At 43.8% G+C, this 11,665-nt stretch overlaps 1 protein-coding gene across 1 annotated transcript in view; it reads left to right on the top strand.

The window, feature by feature from the left end:
- tbc1d32 (TBC1 domain family, member 32) overlaps positions 1 to 10,953 on the top strand; it is a 41,544-nt gene extending 30,591 nt beyond the window's left edge. Inside the window, exons 31-34 of the mRNA XM_080791522.1 lie at positions 4,765 to 4,907; positions 5,378 to 5,518; positions 5,923 to 6,111; positions 10,815 to 10,953. Coding sequence (XP_080647648.1) covers positions 4,765 to 4,907; positions 5,378 to 5,518; positions 5,923 to 6,111; positions 10,815 to 10,934 — 593 coding nt within the window. The 3' untranslated portion in view covers positions 10,935 to 10,953. The remainder of the gene's footprint in view (positions 1 to 4,764; positions 4,908 to 5,377; positions 5,519 to 5,922; positions 6,112 to 10,814) is intronic.
- Positions 10,954 to 11,665: the final 712 nt, after the last annotated feature.

The raw sequence follows: 11,665 nt of genomic DNA, 5'->3' as shown, positions 1-11,665 counted from the left end.
ACCCATTCATCCACACAGAGAAGTCCTATCTGATTGACAACCCATTCATCCACACAGAGAAGTCCTATCTGATTGACAACCCATTCATCCACACAGAGAAGTCCTATCTGATTGACAGCCCCATACATCCACACAGAGAAGTCCTGTCTGATTGACAGCCCATACATCCACACAGAAAAGTCCTATCTGATTGATAGCCCCATACATCCACACAGAAAAGTCCTATCTGATTGACAGCCCCATACATCCACACAGAAAAGTCCTATCTGATTGATAGCCCCATACATCCACACAGAAAAGTCCTATCTGATTGACAGCCCCATACATCCACACAGAAAAGTCCTATCTGATTGATAGCCCCATACATCCACACAGAAAAGTCCTATCTGATTGACAGCCCCATACATCCACACAGAAAAGTCCTATCTGATTGACAGCCCCATACATCCACACAGAAAAGTCCTATCTGATTGACAGCCCCATACATCCACACAGAAAAGCCCTATCTGATTGACAGCCCCATACATCCACACAGAAAAGTCCTATCTGATTGATAGCCCCATACATCCACACAGAAAAGTCCTATCTGATTGACAGCCCCATACATCCACACAGAAAAGTCCTATCTGATTGACAGCCCCATACATCCACACAGAAAAGTCCTATCTGATTGACAGCCCCATACATCCACACAGAAATGTCCTATCTGATTGACAGCCCCATACATCCAAACAGAAAAGTCCTATCTGATTGACAGCCCCATACATCCAAACAGAAAAGTTCTATCTGATTGACAGCCCCATACATCCACACAGAAAAGTCCTATCTGATTGACAGCCCCATACATCCACACAGTAAAGTCCTATCTGATTGACAGCCCCATACATCCACACAGAAAAGTCCTATCTGATTGACAGCCCCATACATCCACACAGAAAAGTCCTATCTGATTGACAGCCCCATACATCCAAACAGAAAAGTCCTATCTGATTGACAGCCCCATACATCCACACAGAAAAGTCCTATCTGATTGACAGCCCCATACATCCACACAGTAAAGTCCTATCTGATTGACAGCCCCATACATCCACACAGAAAAGCCCTATCTGATTGACAGCCCCATACATCCACACAGAAAAGCCCTATCTGAATGACAGCCCCATACATCCACACAGTAAAGTCCTATCTGATTGACAGCCCCATACATCCACACAGTAAAGTCCTATCTGATTGACAACCCCATACATCCACACAGTAAAGTCCTATCTGATTGACAGCCCCATACATCCACACAGAAAAGTCCTATCTGATTGACAACCCGTACATCCACACAGAAAAGCCCTATCTGATTGACAGCCCCATACATCCAAACAGAAAAGTCCTATCTGATTGACAGCCCCATACATCCACACAGAAAAGCCCTATCTGATTGACAGCCCCATACATCCACACAGAAAAGCCCTATCTGATTGACAGCCCCATACATCCACACAGAAAAGTCCTATCTGATTGACAGCCCCATACATCCACACAGTAAAGTCCTATCTGATTGACAGCCCCATACATCCACACAGTAAAGTCCTATCTGATTGACAGCCCCATACATCCACACAGAAAAGTCCTATCTGATTGACAACCCGTACATCCACACAGAAAAGCCCTATCTGATTGACAGCCCCATACATCCAAACAGAAAAGTCCTATCTGATTGACAACCCATACATCCAAACAGAAAAGTCCTATCTGATTGACAGCCCCATACATTCAAACTGAAAAGTCCTATCTGATTGACAACCCGTACATCCACACAGAAAAGTCCTGTCTGATTGACAGCCCTCATACATCCACACAGAAAAGCCCTATCTGATTGACAGCCCCATACATCCACACAGAAAAGCCCTATCTGATTGACAGCCCCATACATCCACACAGAAAAGCCCTATCTGATTGACAGCCCCATACATCCACACAGAAAAGTCCTATCTGATTGACAGCCCCATACATCCACACAGAAAAGTCCTATCTGATTGACAACCCGTACATCCACACAGAAAAGTCCTATCTGATTGACAACCCGTACATCCACACAGAAAAGTCCTGTCTGATTGACAGCCCTCATACATCCACACAGAAAAGCCCTATCTGATTGACAGCCCCATACATCCACACAGAAAAGCCCTATCTGATTGACAGCCCCATACATCCACACAGAAAAGCCCTATCTGATTGACAGCCCCATACATCCACACAGAAAAGCCCTATCTGATTGACAGCCCCATACATCCACACAGAAAAGTCCTATCTGATTGACAGCCCCATACATCCACACAGAAAAGCCCTATCTGATTGACAGACAATTGTGTTTGTTGTCATGATTTGTCACGACTTTTGATTGATTGATTGAAATCTTTATTAACAGTTTGCAGAATTACAGTACATTTCAAGCACAAACTCAATACAAAGACTGTTAACTGTGAGTGGACGACCCAATTAAGCCTTACACTTGTTTACAACAGGGTCCACATTGTTCAATTCATCAAAACATTTAGAGACAAACAAATAGACACTTCTATGTAGTTAAAGAACAGAACAGGAATTCATCATATAGGAAGCGAAAAGGGAAAAAATATATATATACAGTGAGGGGAACAGGGGGATAAAAGAAAAGAAAACGAAAGACAGAGTGTAGGGCGCCTGCACACATCACCATGCGTTGATGCCATGTGTGCATATGTGCAGGCACCCAACACCACGTCCATACAAAAACATAGTACAATCCATAGTACAAAGACAGAGTGTAGGGCGCCTGCACACAACACCATGCGTTGATGCCATGTGTGCATATGTGCAGGCACCCAACACCACGTCCATACAAAAACATAGTACAATCCAGATCAAAATTCAGCTTTTACAGAGGCCAGTTTCGAATTGCAGCCATCCGTAGGTGCCCTTTGAGAGCAGTTTTGAAGGAGCCAAGGGATTCACATGTCTTAATGACTGTTGGTAGGGCGTTCCACATTTTGGTTGCATAGGAGCGAAAAGAATTTAGTCCCTTGTTTGTGCCGAATCTGGGTTGTACATGGTTTGTTGCACTCCCTCTGGTGTTGTGGGTGTGGACTTCGTTTACATTAAGGAAGTATTTAGACAGGTACATGGGTATCTTGGTGGTGTATCTAATCTTGTGGACCAGACCCATTGCAAGATGCTGTACTCTGTCGTCGACCCTAAGCCATCCCAGCCTGTCAAAGTGGGCAGGGGTGAGGTGGGTTCGGGGGGTGAGGCCAAGTAGGAGCCTGACCAGTTTGTTTTGGGAGGTCTGGAGCCTTGTTTTAAGGGCCTTTGAGGTGCTGTGGTACCAGGAGGTGGATGCATAGTCAAAGAAACCTTGTACAAGGGCTCCTGTTAAGGTCTTCAAGGTGTTTTTGTCGACCAGTGAGGAGATCCTGTAGAGGAATCTTGTTCTTTGATTGACTTTTTTGATTACGTTGGTGGCCATCTTATCACCGGAAAGATTGGCCTCCAGGATGGAACCTAGGTAGGTAATTTGATCCTTCCGTGTGATAATATCATCACCAACTCTAACCAAGAAGCCATCTGCCTTTTTGAGATTACTATTTGATCCGAAGAGAATGGATTCAGTTTTTCCCAGGTGTAAGGATAGTTTGTTATCAGCGAGCCAGGTGCAGATTCTACCGAGTTCAGAGCTGAGGGTCTTTTCAACCTGCAGTTTGTTCCTGTCCGAGACCAGCAGTGCTGAGTCGTCTGCGAACAGGAACAAGTTGCAGTCACAAGCTGAAGTCATGTCGTTTACATATATTAGGAACAGTAAAGGCCCTAGTATGCTTCCTTGTGGGACGCCACAGCTCACTGGGAGGGGGGGGGACAGTGTTCCGTTCACTTCCACCATCTGTTCTCTCCCCTCCAGGTAGGATTGCATCCAGCTCACTGATGTGCTATCAAAACCAATAGCTTTAAGCTTGTTAACCAGTATGGAGTGGTTCACGGTGTCAAAAGCCTTTTGGAGGTCCAGCATGACCATGCCGCAGTATTTTCCAGCATCCACCTCGTGTTTGATGTGGTCGCTCAAATAGAGAAGGCATGTGTCAGTGGAGTGGGATGGTCTGAAACCAGATTGGAACTCGTACAACAATTTATTAGTGGCAAGATACTTTTCAACCTGTTCATAGACTATTTTTTCCATCACTTTCGAGATGGAGCTTAGAATAGAAATAGGGCGGTAGTTGCCGGGTTCTAATTTACTCCCTTTTTTGTACAGGGGGGTTACTTTTGCCAGTTTAAAATCTCTGGGGACCTGTCCTTGTTTGATGGAGAGGTTAACTATGTGGGTGATGACTGGAGCTATGGAAATGGCTGAGTCTCTGAGAAATTTGGAGGGAATATTGTCATGGCCAGTGGCCTTGTGGGGTTGGAGGGCACTCAGTTTCTTAAGTACCTCCTCAGTTGTTACCATTGTCATTTTAAAACGACTCGAGTTGGCTTCGTACGACGCTTAAAAGGTCTTTAAATAAATACGTTCTGAAATGTCTATGAGAAAAATGCATTGAGATTCATTTCCTGGGCCACTCGTCGTTGGCGTCGTCATGAAAGGGGGCGGGACTGCGACGCTCTATTTTGCGTTATATACTATCTATCTGTGGCATTCTACCACAAAATGGCCGCCGCGACTATTAGCCCTATTGGCCGACACCGAGGCCCCTCCCACCTTTACTTTCCAGGCTTCCTTGACCCCGCCTCCTCCTCCAGACGTGTATCCGGGCCACGATTGGCTGGCCTCCACCGTGTTCGTCATGATGGAAGGACGCGTGGAGCGAAGCCTGCGCGTGCTGCTGAAGCTCTGCTCGCTGCTGCCCTCCGCCTTCCTGTGGCCAGCCAGGGTAATGCACTCTGTGAGTATGCTGCCTCCCTCTGGCCAGCCGAGTCCGTATATATATATATATATACGTACGTCGACACTAGGTGGCGTCATAACCCAGCAGCGGTAGAGATAGAGTTAAAGGTATATTCAGTGATTTCACTTAATTCAAATATCACTTATTTTTTTGTTTTATTGTGATAATCCTCTCTATACTATAGTGTGCTGACCATATAAGGAGTTCCTCCCTGTCCCCCAGTTAACCCCTGGGGGTCAAAAAACCATAGGTTTTGTTTTTTGACTCTCTATCCTGATTGGACGAAAGGCTTTGGGTCCCAGCCAAAAACGAAACCTAAGGGTTTTTTTTTTGTGAAATCACTGAATATACCTTTAATCAGACCAGTGTGTGTACAGTGGAAACCTCGTATGAATCTGATCTCAGGTCAGAATGGGTTAAGTACCTGAGTAAATGTACTGTAGTTACTTTCCAACGCTGTTTTCCAGGTCCACGTTCCCGCCGAGGTGGGCGGGGCCGGGATGTCCCCGCTGTACTGGTGCTCCGCCCACTATGTGGAGCTGATCCTGAAAGCTGAGCTCCCATTGGTCCACAGCGCCTTCCGGATGTCCGGATACGCCCCCTCACAGGTGAGTGATCCTGAAATACACACGCACACACACACACGCGCGCACACACACACACGCACACGCACACACACACACACACAGCCTTCACCTCTGACCCTAGCCTTTATGACCAAGAGGTCATTAAATACCAACCACTCCTTCACACCATATGTCTGTGTGTGTGTGTGTGTGTGTGTGTGTGTGTGTGTGTGTGTGTGTGTGTGTGTGTGTGTGTGTGTGTGTGTGTGTGTGTGTGTCTGTGTGTGTGTGTGCGTGTGTGTGTGTGTGTGTGTCTCTGTGTCTGTGTGTGTGTGTGTGTGTGTGTGTGTGTGTGTCTCTGTGCGTGTGTGTGTGTGCGTGTGCGTGTCTGTGTCTGTGTCTGTGTCTGTGTGTGTGTGTGTGTGTGTGTGTGTGTGCGTGTGCAGACGTGCCTCCAGTGGTTGGAGCAGTGCCTGTGGAACGTGGTGGACTGGCCTGAGGTGTGTGCGTACGTCGCCACGGTAACCCTGCTGGGCTCAGACTACCAGGTGTACGTGTGTGTGTCTTTGATGAGACACCTGCAGCCAGGCATCCTCCAACGAGCACAGATCAGCCAGCTGCAAGTCTACCTCAAGGTGAGACGCTCTGTGTGTGTGCGTGCGTGTGTGTGTGTGTGTGTGTGTGTGTGTGTGTGTGTGCGCCCGCCCGCCCAGTTGATTTTGTATACCACCCATTCTTGAGATAAGGGACAAAACTTTTTTCAAACTGGATTTTTTTTTTTTTTAAGATACATTCAAATCAAATAGATGTATTTGTAGACACAGGTCTCAACTACCAATCTTGAGAAGGAACAGGTTTTTCGCATAACATTTCTTTCTAAAATGGGACATTTATGCACTTAATACCTGATTCATGTCAACTCCGTCAGACACACTAAAATCCCTTTTAATTTAATTTTATCATTTCAACAATAATATAAAGTCCTCAGTTATCTTATAATGGCTTTCAGTAATCAAGTTAAGTAATACAAATCTTTTAATATTATTTTGTTCCAATATCACACTATTATGAAATATCCAATTTCTCAAAACCGTCATTTCAACCTTTATTTTCAATATTATAACATGAAAACCATGTAAAAAAAAAAAAATCATCATTACGTATCATTTCAATTGGTGTTTCAATACATAAGCACAAAAGATTTGACAGCGAATTTTCTATTTCTTTGGAAATTAACAAAAACATCACGGGACGAACGTCTGACGGAGTTGACGAACATCTGACGGAGTTGACAAGTTTAACTGATTTAGGTTCTAGACCACCTAGGATCTTGATTCTGGTGACTAATCCCACATTTTCAAGGATGAGGAATACAGTGGTACTATTTAGATTTGCCCTGTGAACATGGCAGCCATTTTTCAAAATGGCCGCCAACTTTCTGTTATTTCCCAATAACTCAAGTTCTACACCACCTAGGATCTTGATTCTGGTGACTAATCATACATTTTCAAGGGTGAGGCATACAGTTGTACTATTTAGATTTATCCTGTGACCATGGATGGTAGACATTTTCAAAAATGGTGGACCTGCTATTATTTTACCAATTTACTCAGGGAATATTATCAGAATAATATAAAATCTGTGAATACATTTCTTACCAAGAATTTTCTTCACCAATGTTTGTAAAGGTACATAAACATATCCCACATTGGTTTCTATTTGACCACCCTAGGGGCATGTTTGACAGCTGCTGAAAGTTGGGTACCATCAACAACCAATATAAGGCTAAATGTTCTAAATTTCATTATGCTTTAAGTAGCATGTGGCATGTCAAACTAGGGGCTTTTCATGATTCTGGATCCATTCCAAGCATTAGTTTTGCACAAAAAACACTACGTTGGCTAAAAACGGCCATAGCCATCATCACAGATGTGATGAGGTCAGCACATGTCGGCACATTTGGGCAAGTGGCTATGGCCAAACTAGGGGGTCTATGGCCAAACTAGGGGTCAAACTCCTTGGGCTAAATTCGGTGAGGTGAACAGTGAGCAGTGAACGAAAGACTGAAGACAGAAGATTTGGCTTCAGGACCATCAGGCAGGATGTGCAGACACTGAAGGCATCAGTGTCTTTCTCTGTGTCCCCAGCATGTCAACCAAAGCAATGTTACCAAATCAAAGGAGCCTTCACCTCATGTCACCTGGGGCTGGGTGAGCAATCGTATCCTGTATCTAAACTCACAACTAAATACAGACACTTGGCCAGACTGCCGTTTGATCCTGATTGGGGAAGACCACCCCACCTAATCACACCAACCGAACAAGTGAGGTTGGGGCCTCCAGGTGGGCCAGCAGCCATCTGCACAAGACTGGGCTGGACCCTGCAGGAAAGCAATCTCCAGCCAAGACAATGTAAGTTGACTATAACAGAGCCCCAGAACACAGAGCTCAGGAGAAGGATGGAGAAACACTGGCAGGAGGCCACCAAGATACAATGCCCCAGAGACCCAGAGTGTGCCACCACTGGCAGTAAGGAGATCAACTGCTGCAGCAAAGATGTCATGAAAGGCAAGTCTCCACCAAAAAAAACCCTGAACCTAATCGGGGTGAGACCAAAGTTTCTCCCCCACAGTTCCCTGCAGTGGCCAGTGAAGTCAAACTGTGCATCTGTACCTGAAAGGGGCAAGTCAAAGGCCAGAAAGCCCACCTCCTTTTAATGTCCTGTCAGTAGAAACTCAACCTGCACCTGAAATAAGCCCTTACCTCTCCCAGAGAAAGTTCATCCTTGAAAATGTAATGATTAGTCGCCAGAATCAAGATCCTTGGGGGTCTAAAACTTGAGTTATTGGTAAAATAACAGCAGGTTGGTGGTCATTTTGAAAAACAATGGCTGCCATGGTCACAGGACAAATCTAAATAGTACCACTGTATTTCTCATCTTTTAAAATGTATGATTAGTCGCCAAAATCAAGATCCTAGGTGGTCTAAAACTTGAGTTATTGTAAAATAACAGCAGGTGGCGGCCATTTTGAAAAAAAAATGGCTGCTATGGTCACAGGACAAATCTAAATATTACCAATGTACCCCACATCCTTGAAAATGTATGATTAGTCACCAGAATCAAGATCCTAGGTGGTGTAGAACTTGAGTTATTGTAAAATAACAGCAGGTGGCGGCCATTTTGAAAAATGGCTGCCATGGTCACAGGGAAAGTCTAAATTGTACCACTGTATCCCTCATCCTTGAAAATGAGGTCTTAGTCACCAGAATCAAGATCCTAGGTGGTGTAGAACTTGAGTTATTGTAAAATAACATCAGGTGGCGGCTCTTTTGTAATATGGCTGCCATGGTCACCACGAGACAAATCTGTGATGGCCCCATAGCCAAAAATGTTCCTTAAGGCATGCTCTAACTGTGTGCCAAATTAGAATACTGCCCATTATTCAAAAACAATAATTTTATTGTTTTAGGAACACTTTTGTCAACTCCGTCAGATACACGTCAACTCCGTCAGACACAAAATCTGACGGAGTTGACGTCTGACGGAGTTGACAAAATGGCATTTGTTTTCATCTTAACCCTCTTTAGTACAATGTAGCCATTTTGTTTTTGCTTAATTTTGTTAGCTAAACCTAACCCCTAAACTAAAATAATAAACATTATTTTGGAATTCTTAACAAAGATCATAAAAATGTGCAGACGGAGTTGACATGTAAAAGCTGTGACCACATTGTTATCAACATTGTTTGTTTAAAATATCAAACAATTGAATGCTTGTCAGACCAGGTACTCCACTGTTGCAACAAATATAAATGGGACTTGGAAAAGGAGTCTTCAGGCTAAATCTGTCGACAATATTTTCTGATTAATTTAAGACTTTTAAAAAAACCTGACGGAGTTGACGGAGACGTGGGACGAACATTTGATATGAGATATTTAATAGAAAATATAAATTAAAATTAACTGTGTATATTATTTGCTATGTTGTTGACAATCTACTTTAATTTAGTATGTATATTTATGTGATTTTGACAGTATTAGACACTTTTTTGGCAGTTTGAAATTGTGGCCACTTGCTGGGGACAGGCTAAATACAGGCCTTTTTGGGTACAGGGCCTGCTTTTAACTAATTCAGATGGAATATGAAAACAATTATAATGAAATTAAGGGCATAATAATACACAACTGTATTACACTTAACTTTGTAAGTGCTTTTATTTTTATGAATTAATTTATTTTTTACATAAAATAAGGCTCTTATGTGTGGGACATGTTTTTTCCACTTTTGTCCCTCATCTCAAGAATGAGTGATACACATAGTTTCATTATATCGATCAGTGGTTCCCAAAAGTTGTATTACTTTTTTGGCCGCCTCTGTGTTGATATTGGATGTCCTGTGTTGTTGTTGTTGTTGTTGCTGTTCCATGTTTCCCCTCTAGGAGGAGCCAATCCTCTGTGTTGATATTGGATGTCCTGTGTTGTTGTTGTTGTTGTTCCATGTTTCCCCTCTAGGAGGAGCCAATCCTCTGTGTTGATATTGGATGTCCTGTGTTGTTGTTGTTGTTGCTGTTCCATGTTTCCCCTCTAGGAGGAGCCAATCCTCTGTGTTGATATTGGATGTCCTGTGTTGTTGTTGTTGTCGTTGCTGTTCCATGTTTCCCCTCTAGGAGGAGCCAATCCTCTGTGTTGATATTGGATGTCCTGTGTTGTTGTTGTTGTTCCATGTTTCCCCTCTAGGAGGAGCCAATCCTCTGTATTGATATTGGATGTCCTGTGTTGTTGTTGTTGTTGTTGTTGTTCCATGTTTCCCCTCTAGGAGGAGCCAATCCTCTGTGTTGATATTGGATGTCCTGTGTTGTTGTTGTTGTTGCTGTTCCATGTTTCCCCTCTAGGAGGAGCCAATCCTCTGTGTTGATATTGGATGTCCTGTGTTGTTGTTGTTGTTGTTGTCGTTGCTGTTCCATGTTTCCCCTCTAGGAGGAGCCAATCCTCTGTGTTGATATTGGATGTCCTGTGTTGTTGTTGCTGTTCCATGTTTCCCCTCTAGGAGGAGCCAATCCTCTGTATTGATATTGGATGTCCTGTGTTGTTGTTGTTGTTGTTCCATGTTTCCCCTCTAGGAGGAGCCAATCCTCTGTATTGATATTGGATGTCCTGTGTTGTTGTTGTTGTTGTTCCATGTTTCCCCTCTAGGAGGAGCCAATCCTCTGTATTGATATTGGATGTCCTGTGTTGTTGTTGTTGTTGTTCCATGTTTCCCCTCTAGGAGGAGCCAATCCTCTGTATTGATATTGGATGTCCTGTGTTGTTGTTGTTGCTGTTCCATGTTTCCCCTCTAGGAGGAGCCAATCCGGGGATTCCGGGTCGGCGACTACATGGAATACATGCAGACGCTGGAGCAGAGATACCGGAGTGTGGTTCTAACGGACATGGAACGCATCACCAAACTACCGCCGTAGTTTATACCCAACGCATCACCAAACTACCGCCGTAGTTTATACCCAACACATCACCAAACTACCGCCGTAGTTTATACCCAACGCATCACCAAACTACCGCCGTAGTTTATACCCAACACATCACCAAACTACCGCCGTAGTTTATACCCAACGCATCACCAAACTACCGCCGTAGTTTATACCCAACACATCACCAAACTACCGCCGTAGTTTATACCCAACGCATCACCAAACTACCGCCGTAGTTTATACCCAACACATCACCAAACTACCGCCGTAGTTTATACCCAACTAATACTATTACTAAAAAAGATAAAGGGAAAAGAGACCTTTTTACAGTACAATAATGTTTCAAGTTTACACATGTATACAAATAAACAGGCCAACGTCATAAACATTTTATTAGTTTGCCTCTTCTACAAAAATAAAGGTTACCGTTAGTCGTGCCAAGCTGTCATTCTCTTGTATTATATCATACTTGTACTGTATTATTTATTTCTTTATTTCCCACCACGGAGTAACCTCGCGGCAGACTATCCAGCTGTATCTTATCTTCCACCTCGGAGACACCGGCTGTGTCGGTAGGCCAATCAGAGGCGCGCGGGGCGTTACCGTGTCTATGCTCGGACGTAGAAAAGATATGCCGTCTATGAGGTGACAGTACTTCATTACTTCATTCGACACCCTGGAGTCCTTTGTATGAGTCCCCAATAATTAGATTAATACATGAT

This window comes from Protomyctophum bolini, assembly GCF_963924005.1.
Source record: "Protomyctophum bolini genome assembly, chromosome: 19".
NCBI classification, from domain to species: domain Eukaryota; kingdom Metazoa; phylum Chordata; class Actinopteri; order Myctophiformes; family Myctophidae; genus Protomyctophum; species Protomyctophum bolini.
This window is presented reverse-complemented; position numbering and strand designations above follow the sequence as displayed.